This window comes from Camelus ferus, chromosome 6, assembly GCF_009834535.1.
Source record: "Camelus ferus isolate YT-003-E chromosome 6, BCGSAC_Cfer_1.0, whole genome shotgun sequence".
Lineage (NCBI taxonomy): Eukaryota > Metazoa > Chordata > Mammalia > Artiodactyla > Camelidae > Camelus > Camelus ferus.
Genome location: NC_045701.1, coordinates 29,155,359 through 29,174,789, shown reverse-complemented (window position 1 = coordinate 29,174,789; position 19,431 = coordinate 29,155,359). Strand labels below are relative to the sequence as shown.

Here is a 19,431-nt window from a genome sequence, read left to right as displayed (position 1 = left end):
AGTAATTATCTTTCTGCTATCAAAGTATTTATAGTTCTCTTTCATTTTGTCAAGGTTCCATTAGAATTTATGGGACTATCCAGTTGGTAAATAAAATCAACAATCTCAGCACTGTACTTGCTTATGCATGAAGAATGCCTCAAAGATACAGAAGGAGCTGTTAAGAGTGGATACCTCTGGACAGTTATGAAAATGGAGTGAGAGTGGGAATTTTCCTTTGTCTAAACAATTCAGAAGGGCATGTACAATTTTTTGTATTGAGAGTGTATCACTTTTATAATTAAACGAATTTTTAAGAGGCATAGCATGTTAGTTAGGGAACCTCAGATGATCAGGAATCAAATTTTGGTCAAACTCCATTTTAATAAAGGAGGAAACTAAGTCTTACAGAGATGGTTGTTTGTGGACTATGAGTGGCAGAGCCAGGACTGAAGTGCAGGCCTCCTGACTTCTGTCCAGGGCTCTCCATTATGTCATTTTGCCTCTGCCGTGATGAACATGTTTTACATTTGCCTTATAACCATTTGGTTAACTTCAATGATTGTTTAAATAATACTACCAAAAGAGAGCGGAGAGCATATTTTTATATGTCTTATACAGGCTATAATACATTTCAGCCTTGTGCAATTCAACAAGTGCTCCCTGAAGCTCTAATAAATGTGAGGCACTTTAGTAGGAATTGCGGGAAATACTCAGGTAAAATATAGGTTCTGCCTTTGGAGAGCTCGTGGAAATAGTGGTGAAAATGGCAAGAACACTTTCACCACTTACTGAGCACCTGTTATGGGTCAGGCTCCATCCTGGGTGTTAAGGATGCAGGACTGAAAAAAAAAGAATCCAGTAACTGTTCTAAGGAAAGATATGATCTAATAGAGAAAGCAAACACATTTTCATGTAAATTATAATGCTGTATGATAAATGCAGCAATAGAAGTATACAGAAAAATACAAAAAAAAAGTACAGCAAATTTTGGAATAATACAGTAAAAAGACACAGCAAAGGAAACTGATGAACTGAGGTAAAATGGAGGCACCAAGAGACTGGAGGAGTTGAGGTGAAGTGGTGGTGAAACATGTAGAAGGGAAGAGTGTGATCAGACAGTCGAATGGATTCAGAGGTGGGGCAGTTCCTGTGTTAACATGATCTAGTGTGTAAGTCTTGGGAGTGGGTTTCTGAAGTGGAGTAAAAATAAAAGCCAGTTGAGTCAAGGAGCTCTAAGTGTACCAACCTTGAGGCTGGCAGTGACCAAGTTTTTATTGAGGGGTGTTAGCTGGTAGACATGCAAAAATAATGTAGATCAGCCCCTCTTTCAAGGAGTCATCTTCTCTCTGAAACCTTTTCTCATGCAACCCCATACTCAGATAGACTAGATCAGTTCTTTATGTCCCTGTATCTCTTATAGAGACTATTATTATATTGCCTATTTCACTAAATTTTGGGGGTTTTTTGTTTGTTGCTTACATATTATCTTTCTCAATTAGTCTGTAAGGTTCTTGAGGACAGGGACACAAAGCTGTCTTTGTATCTTCAGCACATAGTATTGTCAGCTGAAAAAAAATGCACAGCCTACTAGTTGAGAATTATGTTTTATTCTGCACACTTACTGAGGACTTACGTCCAGGAGACAGCCTCTCAGATAGCTCTGAGGGACTGTTCTAAAGAGGTAAGGGAGGAGCCAGAATATATAAAAGTTTTTGCAAAAAAACCCAGGTAGTCGGAACATCAAACGATTACTGCTAATTAAAGTAAACCAGACATCTCAAGTTAATGAATTTAGGGCTTTTCTATGTGTGGGAAGATGCAAGAGTCTGGGCTTATTGAAATGATTCCTTTGATATGCACCTTAGCTGTCTGGGGCCTTTACCATGTTTTTGTCCATCCTGAATCCCCTCAGGGTACACCCTCAGGTAGAGGGTGGCTATAGTGGCTGACGGCTTGATAGCCTTGATATCTTTTGTTTACTGATATGACAGGCGATATTCTTTGTCCACAGTATTTAAAAGCTATCCCACTGATTCTAATATAAAGCCAGAGTTGGGGACCATCACTCAAAAGTGATTAATACTATATGCATGGGAAGAGTTTTCCCACATGAGCTGGGCTTTGAGAGTGAGCAGACATTCACCAAGTGGATAAGACACAGCAGGCTTTTCCTTAAAGGCCAGCAGGTCTTAGACAGTATTTATCTACACTTGGAGCCATCACATTGCACACGGAGGTTTAGCCCACTCAGCTGATCTCCCCATTCTGTGTGTTATCAGTACGTCACATCAGCCTCCCATACTAGGGTTAAATAGAGTAATGTTTGACTAAGAATCAGAATAATGTTGGAAAGCTATCTTTTTTATATATATGTAAGAATATGTTTCAAAGTACCAAGCATTTTTTTTTATACTTTTGAAAAAAAATTCTAGTTTTTTTGCCTGAAACAAAAATCAGTGAATTACATTGTATTGCCAGTTGCAGGTGACTATTACCCTTCTTTTAAATATACCTTTCATATTATATGGTTATTGAGTATTATCCATTTGTGAAATAAAATTCATGTTTTATGGCAAGACAAGAAAAATTTAAACATAAAGAATTCTCTGCCCTTTGGCCTCCTCTCTCTCCATTGTGCATTGTGTATCTGCCTTATGCATCGACCAAACCTCCCCCATCAGCATGAACACCTGCTAAACCATAAAGAGCAGCTTTCTCTTGGCATCAACTCCCTAAAAGATAACATTCCTTCTTGATCTTGTAAGGGGTCACATGACCCACCAGGATGATGCTTAGATCTCAATTATGTAAACTGTCAATAATATGTCATTTGATGTACAGCCCTCTGTCTCAAAAAACTTATAAAACTGTGCCTTGATTTCTAACCGGTGGAACAGTTCTCGGAGCTTTCTGAGATGCTCTTCCCAGGTTATAATCCTCATATTTGGCTCAAACAAAATTTTCCATTTCTTTCTTAGATCACGTGATTAGCTTTTCATCGCCACATTTCACTTTGGCACACTAATAGGGAGCTAAAACATTGTCAAAGGAAGTAAGATGGATAGCTGTATAAAAGCACATGGATTTGGTATCTTCTTAGTTTGTGTGGTAGCATCCTCTGGTAGATTTTTTTTTTTAAGACAGATATCACTTGTGTGAAACATTTTGGTTACAGACCAAGTGTTTTTCTCCTCTTCTTTCTAGTCCATAGCCAATGATTAAACTTCATAATTTATTACTTTACATCACAAGTAGCATTCAACCAAATCCAGAATGTGGGAAATTTTATTGAATAACTAGAATCTTCAACAAATAAATGGCATCGGGTGGAGGAGGAGTAATGGAAAGGGAGGGAAAGCTGTTACAGATAAAAAGCACATCAGCCAAATGAAATGCGTGGACTTCGGATCCTGATGTGCACAAAACAACTGTAAAAGGACACTTCTGGGAAAATCAAGAAATATGGCCATGTACTTGCTATTAAATGATATTAAGGAATTATTGTGAATTTTCTTAGGTATATTTATGACATTGTGGTAATGTAAAGGCCTTATCTATAGAGATACATATTGACGTATTTACAGGTGAAATGAAATGTACTTCACCTTCCCCTCTCCAAAAAAAAAAAAAGTTGAGGAGAGATAGATAAGATTGGCAAACATTTATAAATTGTTGAATTGGAGTAAAAGGTAATGAGGATTCATTTTAGTGTTTTCTCTGATTTTGTGTGTATTTGAAAATATTTGTAATACAAACTTTTAGAAGGTTGGACTGCAGTTAAGAAACCTGCTTTAATAGAAAGTACTTTCTTTTATAGTCTATCCTAGAATACTCTAGATATTTGATTAAATATCAGTGATTGGTAAGGTGATTGCTTCAACTTCTGGTCTTGTATCTTCAGTGGTCCCTTCTGTGTCCTCACTAATTCTTTACATCAGGGATCTCATTTGTTTCCTGTCAGCGACACGTTTCTTGATTCCAGAGTCTCATAAACTTACTTTGATATTACCTGTGCTGAAATGGGAAAGAAGGAAAAGGACACTCCTGGGGACCTAAGAATCTTATAAATAAGTCATGCTTTTTCATGTTAAGGCTGTTAGAATAAGGGAGACACGTCTAATACTGATCTGTAAGGACAACATTTTGCTGTAAACTTCTGGATCGTGGCTGCTCTTTTTGCCTACTCTGCCTAATAAGCACTTCTGTACTAGCTAGACCTTTGTGCAGATTCTAAAATGGCACCCCTTCCAAGCTTCAGTGGAAAAGAGCAGACTGGATCTCAGTCCCCACCTCCTCGTCCTTTTGGCCTGACAGTCTGCACAGCTGCACCTGTTAGGCTTGTTGACTCAGTAATGCAAATTATATGTGTTTAAGTTCTTGGTGATATGTTTCTTACCAGTAGGTATGAAAATTTGGAGAACTGTAGTACAAAACTATGAAAGTATTTTATTTTCTGAATGTATGAAACAATGTATTATTTTAATGACATTTTATAAGTAAATGGAGAACCAAGAGGATGTTCTCCATTAAAATGCTATTATATTAGTGTTTTGGTGTACTTTGTAGGATCCCTGCCATTATGTATAAAGATATGAGCACAAAACTGCAGAACATACAACACACACTCACACACAGCACCTTGCTTTCACTGCAGAAGTTCAATAGTCGATTAATAGGAAATATTATTACCACGTTTGCTCAGTTGTAAGGTGTACATTTGTCACATTTAAAAAAATTGAAGTCTAGTTGATTTACAATATTGTTAGTTTCAGGTGTACATTTGTCATATTTTTAACATTTCTGAAATGGAGGTACATTTTACTTTTGAAGAATTTTAGGAACTTATAGTTAGCAAGATTTCAGAATCAAGTCAGTGTCACAAATAGGTCAATCTGAGAGGCTATGCAAAACTTGAAATTTTGAAGTTACCTCTGGATCTTTAAATGAAAACATGTATGGGTTAAAGTTTGTTTTTTTTTTCTTTTGAAAAGTGAAGGTTTTGAAAAAAGAGTGAAGTTTTTGTACTTGGAAAGTACAGAAATAGAGAACAAAAGCTGTGCTATCAGGAAATGGCAGGTGTACTTAGGTCTTAATCCTAACTTTAGTTTTTGTTGTTTGGTTTTTTAAATTTCCTGTTACCTTTGCTGAGAGCTGGGTTTCAGTCTCCAGTTTCCTTGCTAAATTAATCAGCAGCAGCTTCTGCTTTGCATTTTTATTACTCCATTGCTAAGCCTTACTATGTTACTTACGATCTTGAGAAATCCAGGCAAGATATTCAATTGATAGTGTTCATCTGTTTACAGTTGGAACCATTTGGTAGATAGCTTTAATTCTTGACAAAGTGGCACCTGAATTTCCTTCATTTTATCAGACAAGTCTGCTTTTACTTTTGGGGTAAGGGTATTCATTTTTCATATTGCTAATTTAAAAAAAAACTCTAATAATAATGTTAATTCTTGTATACACATGTACATTTTCACTTTGAGGAGCTATAGAAATTGAATCCAACTGAAATTTATCTTCATTTGACAGCTTTTGCTTTTAACATTTAAGGGATTTTGTTTTAATTGAAGTATAGTTGAGTTATGATGTTATGTTAGTTTCTGGTGTATAGCAAAGTGATTCAGTATATATATATATTCTTTTATATATATATTCATTTTCAGATGATTTTCCATTATAGACTATTACAGGATATTGAATATAGTTCTCTGTGCTGTATAGTAAGACATTGTTATTTACCTTTTATATATCTAGTAGTGTGTATCTGTTTTTTCCCACGCATCTAATTTATCCCTCCCCCACCCTTTCCCCTTTGATAACTATAAATTTGTTTTCTGTGTCTGTGCATCTTTCTGTTTTGTAAATTAGTTCATTTGTATCATTTTTTAAAGATTCCACATATAAGTGATGTCATATAATATTTATCTTTCTTCGTCTGACTTACTTCACTTAATATGATAATCTCTAGGTTCATACATGTTGCTACAAATGGCATTGTTTCATCCTTTTTTGTGGCTGAGTAATATTCTGTCACATATATACGTTTGTATGTATACTACATGTTTTTTACCCATTCGTCTGTCAGTGGACACTTTGGTTACTTCCATTGTCTTGGCTGTTGTAAATAGTGCTGCTGTGAACATGGGGTTGCGTGTATCTTTTCGAATTATATTTTTCTCCAGGCATATGCTCAGGAGTGGGATTGCTGGATCATATGGTAAGTCTGTTTTTAGTTTTTTAAGGAACCTCAATACTGTTCTCCACAGTGACTGCACCAAACTACATTCCCACCAACAGTGTAAGAGGGTTCCCTTTTCTCCACACCCCCTCTAGCATTTATTATTTATAGACTTTTAGATGATGGCCCTTTTGACCAGTGTGAGGTGATAATTCATTGCAGTTTTGATTTGCATTTCTCTAATAATGAGCAATGTTGAGTATCTCTTCGTGTGCCTGTTGACCATCTGTATGTCTACGTTAGAGAAATGTTTATTTAGGTGTTCTGCCCATTTTTTGATTGGATTGTTGTTTTTATATTGAGCTGTATGACTTGTTTGTATATTTTGGAAATTAAGCCCTTGTCAGTTGCATCATCTGCAGATAGTTTCTCCCATTTCGTAGGTTGTCTTTTCATTTTGTTTATGGTTTCCTTTGCTGTGCAGAAGCTTATAAGTTTGATAAGACCCCATTTGTTTATTTTTGCTTTTATTTCTTTTGCCTTGGGAGACTGATCTAAGAAAACATTGCTACGATTTATGTCAGAGAATGTTTTGCTTTTGTTCTCCTCTAGGAGGTTTATGGTGTCATGTCTTATATTAAGTTTTTTTAAGCCATTTTGAGTTTATTTTTGTGTATGATGTGAAGGGAGTGTTCTAACTTCATTGATTTACATTAAGCTTTTTTTTATATCCAGAAATAATACTTATTTTCACAATGGCTAATTTATATCTTAATATACATGTAAATAATTATGCGGTTGATTTATTTTTTCTAGTTTAGCAGTGTGCTAATTTACAAATAAAATTTTAAGAATTAATAAGAAATAGAAAACATTCTTCCCTATTAGATGAGGTTAATTCTCTTTCCTTTGCTAAAAAATCATCAGTTTTGATATTTTTTTCATTTTTTAAAAAGTCATTTTCAGGGGGAGGGTATATAGCTCAGTGGTAGAGTGCATGCCCAGCATGCACAAGGTCCTGGGTTCAATCCCTAGTACCTCCATTAAACAAACAAACAAACAAACAAACCTAATTACCCACCATCCCCCCCCCCCACCAAAAAAAAGTCTTTTTCTCCTGAGCTAAGATGGGATTTCTTCTTCATGAGAAAGCTGAAGCTGATAAGGTTAAGTAACCTGCCTAAGGTCATACAAGTGATGAAGAATAATTATATGAACTCTATGTGTATGACTCTTATATGTATATTCTCATCAGTACACTTGCTCTACTAACAGTGCTTGGCTCCATTGAACCATTTGTTAAGCTGCAATTCTGTGATACAGTAGACGAAGCATAAGGAAATGCAATTTTTATGTTCTGTGTACATTTTTGCAATTACTTTGCCTGGCATTGGGGGCATGAAAGGAAATAGTTTTGTGGGTTTTTTTTTAAAGGTAGTAAAATGACATGTTTCCTGATTAACTTAAGGTTCCATGTTCCTAAAAAGAAATCTGACCTAAAAATGTGCATTTCACTTCTTTTACACAAATGATGTGCGAATATCTACGGCAGTGCAATAGTGCTGAATTACACAGTTACTGATTTAGTTAATGAATATTCATATTTTGACTCAAGTCTCAGTAGATCTGTTTTTAAAATGGAATTTTGTTGCAGGGGAGGAAGGAAGCAATAACATAAAAGCACTTGTTTTCTGAGGTGAAAATTAACAAAAAAATTTTGTTTTGAATTATGTTTTCATTTTCCTTTTTTTTACATTTTTAGAAATATATCCCAAGTTTTAACAGTATGTTGCTCAACATCAGTTTTGTTTTCCACACACTATTGGTAGTATTGACTAGAAGCCCATCTACCATCTTTCATAATAAAAGAATGAAATGTCATACATCAGAAATGACATTCTGAGTTACCAAGTAGTCCATGCTCATAGCTGCCAGGGCCTCCTCTTTGGTTGGCGATTCTTGGGTCCTAACATACCTGGGTGATAATGACATTGAGATAGGCAGTCTTAAATAGGGAGTTACAGTGTTGTGAAGATAACAGTGGAGCCTGAGGGCTCTAAGTACCAAGAAGCTTTTGATAATGCCATTCTTTAGTATTTGGATCAGTAGCCAAAATGGATGGCACAGCTGTCAAATTAGGTAGCTATCTATCAACCATCCTACTACCTTATTTCCTCTAGTGAAGACTCACAACTTTAGGCCCCTGCAGAAGTAACTGGGCAAGGTAGCAGCGTGTTGTGCTCTTAAGATTCTTTCTATGGTCATACTGTATCATACTTACAGTCCTGGTTTTATGTTGCCTTTTATTATATAGTTAATTGGATAACAAGACTACAGGCTCCTGGAGGGCAGGAACAGTGTCTTGTTCCCCACTGCATTCCTGTTTCCTGCCACATAGTGAACACTCAGATATATAATGAATAAAGGCATGATTCCTTCAACCTTGGTAAAGCATAAGCTTTTTCTGATGCTTTGATTTGGAGAACTCTTTTGTCATCCTTACTCTATACTACTACAAATCCATCAGAAAATAATGTCTTTTATGTATTTGTTATCTTTCAGTTATTAGTCTTAAAATGTATTATGTAGTCATTACTGATGCCATTATATAAAACTCCATTTTCATAGACAGTATTATGTAATTTGGGGATCTAGAAGTTTTAAGCCTATCTATGATAGTTGGTCCTCATCAAAGTGATTGATTAATTCATTTGATTCTTCTACATAATAAGGCAAAATTAGAATTTATCATTTTTATATTTTAAATTAATATTTACTGTCCCAGTATCTGAGGGAGAATAAGATTTTGCTGAGTATGGTAGATGGGAAAATGTATATACATAATGAGAATCTGTATACTTTTTAGGCACCAGCTATAGCTCTAAATTAAGTAGTGAGCTGCTCATCCTCCTTTAGTAAGATGTTTAGAACATTCTCTAACAGCCATTCAGAGTGTTGTATGCAGATGGTGCTGGACCATGAGTTGTTCATTACCTGTGAGGAGATAAGTTCAGAAATTTGAGAGTTTTTAGAACCTTGCATAGCAGTTTGTTAGAGAAGTTTATGTCTGTTGAATCTAATAATAAAATTGGAATTTATGTTTTGTGTATTTCATTTTCTAGTAATTTTTTTTGCGAAATTTTTAGCCCACAATGAATTGGAAATTTAAAGAAAAATAGTTCTTTACCAGAGATAATTTGCAAAGCACTGTAATAAAGCAATGGTTCACAGCCTTTCAAATGTTTGCCTAGCCTGTAAATGTTGATACCACCCTCAAGGGGGTGGGAGGCAGCATTTCCCTACCCACTACCTTAGCCCCTTGGCTGGGTGAATGTTTGAATGGAGGGTGGGAGCAGGGAGCGGTTTAGCCCTCCATGCAACTCGTATTTTTCTTAAGAATTGCTGCTCTAACACATACGACGTCTTTCCTCCCTCCGTATTTCGAGATAAGAAATTTAAAAATTTTTGGAAGTTCTATACTTTTTTAGAAGTTCTGTAATTCACATATTGTAAATAATTCTATAATTCAAATCTTTTTCCTTTCAAACATCTCTTGTAATAGGATGAATTATTACAGATTTATTATTATAAGATTTATATAATAAGGAGTATCAAAGGTTTGCATCTGAGGATAAAACATAGTTAACCTTGGTAGCCTGAAGTTCTTCAAAAATTTATATTGATCAAGAAAGTTAAAGCAGAATGTAGTTAGTTTTCTACTTGTATTTATATTTTCTTCTGGGAGGTTTATTGTATCTTGTCTTATGTTTAAGTCTTTGATCCATTTTGAGTTGATTTTTGTGTATAGTGTAAGGGAGTGTTCTAGTTTCATTGATTTGCATGCTGCTGTCCAGTTTTCCCAACACCATTTGCCGAAGAGACTGTCTTTATTCCATTGTATATTCTTGCCTCCTTTGTCGAAGATGAGTTGACCAAAAGTTTGTGGGTTCATTTCTGGACTCTCTATTTTGTTCCATTGGTCCATATGTCTGGTTTTGTACCAATACCATGCTGTCTTGATAATGTAGCTCTATTGTATTGTCTGAAGTCTAGGAGAGTTATTCCTCCAGCCTCTTTCTTTTTCTTCAGTAATGCTTTGGCAATTCTAGGTCTTTTGTGGTTCCATATAAATTTTATTATGATTTGTTCTAGTTCTGTGAAATATATCCTGGGTAATTTGAAAAGAATTGCATTAAATCTGTAGATTGCCTTGGGCAGTATGACCATTTTAACAATATTGATTCTTCCAATCCAGGAGCATGGGATATCTTTCCATTTTTTTAAGTGTTCTTTAATTTCCTTCATCAATGGTTTATAGTTTTCCATGTATAAGTCTTTCACCTCCTTGGTTAGATTTTTTCCCAGATATTTTATTACTTTGGGTGCTGTTGTTTCTTTACTTTCTTTTTCTGCTGATTCATTGTTAGTGTTAAGAAATGCAACTGATTTGTGAACATTAATCTTGTAACCTGCTACCTTTTGCATAATTCTTCAATTAGTTCCAGTAGTTTTTGTATGGACCTTTTAGGGTTTTCTATATATAGTAATATGTCATCAGCATATAATGACACTTTTACCTCTTCTTTTCCAATTTGGATCCCTTTTATTTCTCTCTCTTGCCTGACTGCTGTGGCTAGGACTTCCAGGACTATGTTGAATAGGAGTAGTGATAGTGGGCATCCTTGTCTTGTCCCAGATTTTAGTGGGAAGCTTTTGAGTTTTTCACCGTTGAGTACTATGCTGGCTGTAGGTTTGTCATGTATAACTTTCCTTATGTTGAGATATGTTCCCTCTGTACCCACTTTGGTGAGAGTTTTTATCATAAATCGGTGTTGAATTTTATCAAATGCTTTTTCTGCATCTATGGAGATGATCATGTCGTTTTTGTCCTTTCTCTTGTTGATGTGATGTATTACATTGATTGATTTGCGTATGTTGAATCATCCTTGTGTCCCTGAGATGAACCCCATTTGATCATGATGTATAATCTTTTTTATGTGACCATGATGTATAATCTTTTTTATGTGTTGTTGGATTCTATTTGCTAATATTTTGATAAGGATTTTTGCATCTATGTTCATCAGTGATATTGGCCTGCAATTCTCTTTTTTGGTGGTGTCTTTGCCTGGTTTTGGTGTCAGGGTGATGGTGGCTTCATAGAATTAGTTTGGGAGTATTCTCTCCTTTTCAGTCTTCTAGAAGAGTTTGAGAAGGACTGATATGAGTGGTTACAGGGACTTAATAAGAATTTCACTGTAAATATTTTGAAATTTTTGCATTAGAAGCAACTGCTTGGAAGTCGATTTCACTTTCTTTACTATTACTTGTAAAAATATCATTTATAGTCAACCAGATACTGTAAGCACAAAACTATTACTTGGTTACAGTTCTAGAGGTTCTTTCAAGTGTGGCTAGATCCTTCTAGTGGATAAGGCCATCTGAGTTGTATCTTCAAACTGCAGGAGTTTAGGAGAGATTCATAAGATTTGAATCTGTTTCCAAATCAGAATCCATTTTTTTTTCTCAGCATTTCCACACTTGTGTGTGTGTGAGAGAGATTTAGAGAGATTTTTGTGAAAAGGTATAGACAGATAAAATGAATTGTCTATATTGTGTGTGCTCATGGAATCTAGTCTATTTTATTTTATATTTTTCCAGCTTTTTAATAGCATGCTGGTACCTTTGATCAAGCTTTAATTGCATTTTTAATTAAAACAATGCTATTATATATGTTACTAAAGCCTTAACATGTATCTATAAGATCTTTCAGAGATGGACAGAATGACACTTAGTAAAACTCATGTGGTATTCAAAAAGTATGTGGACTTTTAATTCCAGGAATTTGCTTACTGCTCAATTGTAAATTTTCTTGCATTATGGATCCATTTTTTAAAGCATGAAATACTAGGTTCGTTTTAAGAATCATTTCAGCAATGAGATTATGTCATTCTAGATTATTTGCTTAGCTTTGTACAGTACAGTTCTCAGTTTCTTCAGACTAAGAAGAAATACTTATATGATTTGCTCTAAAAGTGAGTGTTTTTTTTGGCTTGTTTTTCTTTCTTTCTTTCTTTCTTTCTTTCTTTTTTTTTTTTTTTACTTTTGCAAAGGAATTATTTTATTTTTATAGAATGCTTATGGGGGCAGAGCTAAATGAAGTGTTATTTGGATCCATTACTTTTTTTGGTATATATTTTTATTGAAATATAGTCAGTTTACAATGTGTCAATTTCTGGTGTACAGCACAATGCTTCAGTCATACATGAACATACATATATTCGTTTTCATTTTCTTTTCACCAAAAGTTACTACAAGATATTGAATATAGTTCCCTGTGCTATGCAGTATAAACTTACCGTTTATCTATATTATATATAGTAGTTAGTATCTGCGAATTGCTAACTCCGAGTTTATCCCTTCCCACCCCCTTCCCCAACCCACCCCATAACCTTAAGTTTGTTTTCTATGTCTGTGAATCTATTTCTGTTTTGTAAATAAGTTTGTTTCTCTTTTTTTTAGATGCCACATATAAGTGATATCATATGGTATTTTTCTTTCTCTTTCTGGCTCACTTCACTTGGAATGATATTCTCCAGGTCTGTCTATGTTGCTGCAAATGGCAATATTTTATTCTTTTTTATGGCTGAGTAGTATTCCATTATAGAAATATGCCACAGCTTCTTTATCCAGTCGTCTGTTGATGGACATTTGAGTTGTTTCCATGTGTTGGCTATTTTAATAGTGCTGCTGTGAACATTGGGGTGTATGTATCTTTTTGAATTAAGGTTCACTCTGGATATATGCCCAGGAGTGGGATTGCTGGATCATATGGTAAGTCTGTTTTCAGTCTTTTAAGGAATCTGCATACTGTTTCCCATAACAGCTGCACCAAACTCCATTCCCACCTACAGTGTAGGAGGGTTCCCTTTTCTACACAGCCTCTCCAGCATTTATCGTTTGTGGACTTTTGAATGATGGCCATTCTGACTGGTGTGAAGTGATACCTCATTGTCGTTTTAATTTGCATTTCTCTGATAATTAGCAATATTGAGCGTTATTTTTACATGCCTATTGGCCATTTGCATGTCTTCATTGGAGAATTGCTGGTTTAGGTCTTATGCCCATTTTTGGATTGGGTCGTTTGTTTTTTTCTTATTAAGTTGTATAAGCTGTTTATATATTCTGGAAATTAAGTCCTTGTCAGTCTTATCTTTTGCAATAAAATTGAGTGTTCTTTTAAATGATAGAGTGTAAGAAAATATTACAAAGTAATAGAGAATCCATATGTTGAAAGTAATTTCCCATTGACTTTCCCTTGTTTCAGTCTTTTCACTAAATCTTGTCTTTGTTTTTTAAATAAGTAGGTTGAGTAAAATAAAATGCTAGTTATCATGAGTTCTTAGCTGTGATTAAAAATAATAGAATAGTATAGTGTGATAAATTGTACTGTGAAAATACTACCCAAAGTAGACACATTCTTCTAAAGAATAGGCATGCTTTAAAAAAAGCCCCCCAAAAACAGGCATAATATAATCACAAGTAAAGTGTTTTACTAAAACTAACTAGTAAAATAAATATAATACATATAATATTTATCCCAATGTATAAAGCACTGTCAAAGTCATCTCATTATAAATGCTCTTTTTACCCTAGCCTGGCCTTTTATCTTAGTACTTCAAAATACTATGTTTTTTTAATGTGAAGATGTAAATATTTCAAGCCTGTATGATGACTGTTGTTCAAACATTACTCAACACTCTAGAATCAAATAGGAAAGGCATTTACGCAGGTGCCTAAATTTTATGTGTGAGGTGAATGTGGTAACCACTATACCACGGAAACTAAATTTTATGTGAAACGGAATTTGACCCATAGGTGGTTCGTTTTATACTCAGATCCAAAGATCTTTAGATTTCAGTGAACTTCTTTCAGTTCACTGTATTTTTTCCAACATTTTATTACAAAAACTTTCAAACATACACAAAAGTTGAAAGAATTGGATGATGAACACCCATGTCCTTATCCTCCAGACGCTATAATTAACATTTTGCTCTATTTGTTTTATCACATATTCATCCCTTCCATTGACCCATCTGTTTTTGAAACATTTGAAAGTCAGTTGCACATGTCAGGGTGCTTCACCCCTGAACACTTCAGTGTGCATATAATTAATGTGATGTATAATTTATATTATTTTTGAGATTATTAAATTTTAAGTGAATTTTAAGTGAAGGCTTACTGAGTTTTGACAAATGCATATACCTCTGGAACGCTAAACTCTATCAAGATGTAGAATATTACCATCACTCTAGGAAGTGTACCTCATCCTAGTCTTCACTTCTGTTGCCCGAGAGGCAATCATTGTCCTGTCTTCTTGCACCATAGATTACTTTTGCCTGTTCTAAAACCTCCTGTCAGTGGCTTCATATATTATGTACTCTTTCATTTAAGGCTTTTTTTTGCTTAGTATAATGTTTTAGAGATTCATCCACATTGTTGCAGGAATCACTGGTTCATTCCTTTTTATAGCTGAATAGTAATCCTTTGTATGAATACATCAGCGTTTATCCATTCTCCTGTTGATGTACACCTGAGTTTCCAGTTTTTGGCTATTGTTAACCTGCTATGAACATTCTTATCAAGTCCTTCTGCGGGAATACATTTTCATTTTGGGGGTTAATACCTAGGAGTGTAATTGTTGGATTATAGGGGAAATTCCCAGACTCTTTTCTACAGTTGGTGAACCAGTTTACACTCCAGTAACAATGTACGAAAGTTCCTTTTGTTCCACATTCCCACCAAATTTGGTGTTGTCAGTCTTACCAATTTTAGTCATCATGGTGGATGTGTAATTGTACCTCATTGTGGTGGTTTATTGTATTTTAAATAGCTATTTCTTACATCCCACCTCCTCTTTCTAACCTCTGTTTGTATATAGCACTCACACATCTCTTCTTTACCACTTTTCCCCAAACTTCTTCTGTACTCTTTAACTTTGCCTTCAATTGTTTATGCCCTTGCACTTTTATCTACAGTCCACTCTGAGAGGGAACTATTTTTAAGTTGCCGACTATAGTGGTATCAAAGCATCAAGTTGGTAAATAAATTACTCCTATCTTAGGTTAACAGGAATTTGTTAGCTTTCTGCTTGTTTAGTTTGGGGATTGTTTTAGAGGGGAGAGGTGACAGTATAACATTTATACATAGGCTTATGTGTACAAGCTGCACAGAGACTTAGAAACAGAAGTGACTGTTTCCATTGACTTAGCGAATGTTCAACTCGCTTTATAAAATAAATATGAAAAGCTAGATCCTATTGGAAATATCCAGTGGCATTAAAGTATTAAAGACTTTAGAACCTCCTAGAATATAATATTGAAATATTTGACAATTTGTTAGTTGTTTTAAGAACCTTTGAATAAATTAGTAGAGTAGCTACTGGAGTTGTAAATATGGAAAAAATCACCAAGGGCACTACCACACCTGACTTAGCTTCTTTCAGAGATAAAAATAGTTTAAAAAACTTCTCAAGTGACAAACATTTCTCCTTCCCTTACAGTAGTAATTCTCAACCTTGACTGTGTGTTACAACCATAGAGGGGAGCTTTTAAAAGTCCTGTTGCCCAGGCTCAACTCCGGAGCAATTAAATCAGTAGATCTGGGATGGGACCCAGGCATCAGTAGTTTTAAAATCTCCCCAGGTGCTTCCAATATGCAGCCAAGGTTACAAACCAGTGCTATACAGGAACCCATTAAATAAAATTCAGATGAGTATATATGAATTTTCTTTCTATGAAACTTCTATTGTGCTGCTTACCAACAGGGTATTACAGGTTTTTTTGTTTGGTGTGTTTTGGTTTTGTTTTGCTTTACCTCTTTTATTTTTATTATTTTTTTAATTGAAGTACAGTCAGTTACAATGTGTCAATTTATGGTGTACAGCACAATTCCCAGTTATGTGTATAATACATACATATATTTGTTTTCATATTCCTTTTAGAGATTTTTAAGTTAGGCTTCACCATTTACAAGTTCTGTGACTTTGGGCAAGTTCCCACCCTAATGTTTCTGTTTCTGTGATGATTTAATGAGATTATAATGAAAAGTTTCTAGTGCAAGGCAGAGCTCAAAGTAGGTCTTTAACAGCTATTGGCTTCATTCTCTTTTAGAAGTGGTATGTATTCAAATAAATGAGGATTGCAAACCATCATTCTTTCTCTGTTAAATTCAGTACAGTCTTGCTTGTCAGGTGTTATTATTAGCAAAGCCCGCATATTACATCATTAACATGGAAATTAGCACAGGGCTCAATTGAACTTCTTTGTCTAAGTGCAGAGATAGGACGTCATACTCTGTAGTTAAAGTCATCAACTCAGAATTTAAAACAGTTATATGATAAAATATATCAAGAGTTAAGTATGTAACTTTAAATGTGTGGCAAAAGAACTATACATCTCGTAATCAGGGCTTTTCTTGGCCTTTTTTTTTTCATTTAAAACAATATTTAAACCCTCTGTACAATACAAACAATTCTGAACTCTTCCCTTTAAAAATATTTTGCTCTTTTAAACAAACTTGGACTTTGGGGAAGTTAATGTCTCTTCTTGGAGGTCTTTGTATACACTACAGCATCTAAAACTATGCCTTGTATAAAATATGTAGATATTCGTTAAATACTTGCTGAATGGATGTTCTCATCTGAAAGATAATTTGTATGACTGTTTTGACTATGCTTTGAAATAAAGCAACAACAGAAGCTTACAAATTTTTTGATTTTCTAAATTGACGTAGATCCAGTCTTTCTTTAAAAAGAAAAGCTTATGAAATGAACTGTTTCCTAATCTCCTGTGAAATACGAGGGCAAGAGGTTGAGATGGTGACATGCAAATAACTTAGGTGAAGGAAACAAGAGTTAGCACACGGTGGGCAGAATTTGAATTCTGCCCACTCTCCAGCCTTTGGCAGCTCTGGGAAAGCAGCCTAAACACTTCTTGGGATTCTCTTGTCTAATAACTATAAGCTAGGGGTGGAGTGCTTAATCCTTTTCAGTGAATGGTAAACACTGTGGAAGGCGTGTCTTCCAGCGTTCCACTCCTTTGGGGCTGTAGGTCACGTGAGCTGAAAGTACTTCCCTGTTCCCAGCCCAGGTCTCCCGTGGGCTGTGATCGGAGTCTGAAAGGGGCATAGTAAGGAAGAGATAGTCAGAGAAAGTAGACTGGAAGGAAGCGTAAATACGGGAAGAACACAGGTTCCTGGCTATAACAATGCCACACTTTACCGTGACTAAGGTAGAGGATACAGAGGAGGGGCCAGCAGCTTCGGTCTCCCAAGAAAGGGAGCCCAGCTTAGCAGAGATAAAAGCCCCGATTCAGCATTCAGATGAACCAGGTGAGTACACAACTTGGGAGTGTTGGGAAACTATAGGGGTTGTTGTGAAAGCAATGGTAACACCTCCTTAAGAGTGGAGAAAAAGTATTGCGGTTAAAGTGTTTTTCAACCAGCTGTTTCATGCCCTTGTATACCTGATAACTTATTTTACTTTTTTCACATTCTGGTTTGTTTTTCTCTACAATGAGTTCTGTGTTCATTACCTACAGGTGAAATTGAATCTGTGGCAACACATGAAAAGAGTTTTCAAGCAAAAAGAAAGGCACAGTAAAAAATTTAGGCTGAATTTAGAATTCACCTTTTGCTCTGACAGTTTAAATTATATCTGTAAAAGTACATAAACAGGGAGCATGGTTCAGTAGTTTTGTACAGTGGACTTTGCACTTGTGACTTCTCAAGTTATTCAGTATTTTGCCTCAGTTTACCAGTTAAACAGTAATTCAATAGTGAATGGTCTAAGAATTCTTTAATGAAAGAACAAAAATACAGTAGATCATTATGGTGACTAGCACAGCATCAGATTTAATAAATTTGCTGAATATAATTATCCCTATTATTTTCTCTAAATGGTAATAGTTAAACTTGCTGGGGGAATTGTGGTTTTGAGTTTTTAACATGCAATTAAAATCTGAGTTAATATTACGGTATTAAATATAGCCATAGTTTGAAGCCCTGTATATTTTAAGTCTGTAAATTTCACACATTGTCAAAGACTTCTTTAGTGTGTGAATAAAGGCTCAGGGAATAAGTAATCTCTCAAAATTCTTCCTGATTCCACGATTCTAACTTTTCCTATAGCAAGTAACATTTCACATTCCTTTCTGTAAACAGTGTTGACTCCCTTCTGTCTTACTAAGCCTTCGTGAATTTTTAAGACTCTCTGACTTAAAGCTAAGACTTACTTTTAAAAATTCCTTTTGTTTATTTTTTCCCTTTAGTGAGAGAATTTACTAGGGGAAGATGAGAAAGAAGGTTTTATGGAAACTCTTTGTCTGCCAGGTTTTCATTTTGCCAAATAGTGTGATAATTTTAAAGTAAGGTTAACCTACTTTGAACTTGAACCTGATTCTCCACAACTCTAGCTTCTAAAGAAGTTAGGTTCTCTTTTGAGATTGTGTGTATTTGAAGCTGAACTTTCTTTGTTGTGTGTGTTTGCTGCCCTTGGATTTTAATCCCTTTAAGCTTTTTTTGTTGTTGTCTCATTAATTTCACAAAATGCAAACAAGTGCGTTCTTCTTCACCACCTCTACTGTATTTTATTATTTTATTACTCTGTTTTATTATTTCATCTTTACTGGTCTCATAATGTTTGGGGAAATCTGCTTTATTCAGATTAGAACAGTGTTGAGATCATTTAATCTATTAGTAACCACCTAGAAAACCCATTAAAAAAAGTTTTATAGCAATCAACTTTGTAATAAGTGACATGGCTAGGCTTTATTTTATTCCACAGTTAATTGCTTTGGACAAGGAAGAAATGACAGATATAATCTAACTTGAATTTAATAAGGCTTTTTATTTTGGCATTTTCTGTGACAGCCCAGAAAGTATCCACTTGAATGAACTATTGTTTGGTAAGTGAACAACTGATTGAAATATGTTATCTAATTTGTATTTATTTCTGTTGTACTATTAAATTAGAGAGGAAGAAGGAATGAAATGTATATGGGGAAAACCTCTAAAGTTTTAGGTTTTTTTCTGGGGAGTAAAATGTTCTTGAGGATAGATGGTAAGTTTAGAGCAGTTACTTGAAATGTAACAAATTGTGGACCCTTGTTCTTCTGAGTTAAAATATCCAAAATTGATTGTGATTTTGTTGCAGGCGCTTCTAACACTAGCCAGTTATGTAACCAACCACTTTTTTTATTGAATGTTTTTCC

General features: G+C 34.9%; 1 protein-coding gene across 7 annotated transcripts in view; it reads left to right on the top strand.

Moving 5' to 3' along the window:
* The window catches only part of SLC12A6 (solute carrier family 12 member 6), an 83,290-nt gene that overhangs the window by 3,802 nt on the left and 60,057 nt on the right, over nucleotides 1–19,431 (top strand). The window contains exons 1-2 of one of the 7 annotated variants that reach the window (XM_032481582.1): nucleotides 17,451–17,551; nucleotides 19,091–19,125. The exons of 4 other annotated variants lie outside the window; for them this stretch is intronic. Coding sequence is in view for 2 of the 3 variants with exons in the window: in XM_032481580.1 (XP_032337471.1) it covers nucleotides 17,428–17,551 (124 nt within the window). In the remaining variant the exon portion in view is untranslated. Of the gene's footprint in view, nucleotides 1–17,150; nucleotides 17,552–19,090; nucleotides 19,126–19,431 lie in introns of those variants that run through there. 2 more of the 7 variants (XM_032481580.1, XM_006194840.3) reach the window with 2 other exon arrangements.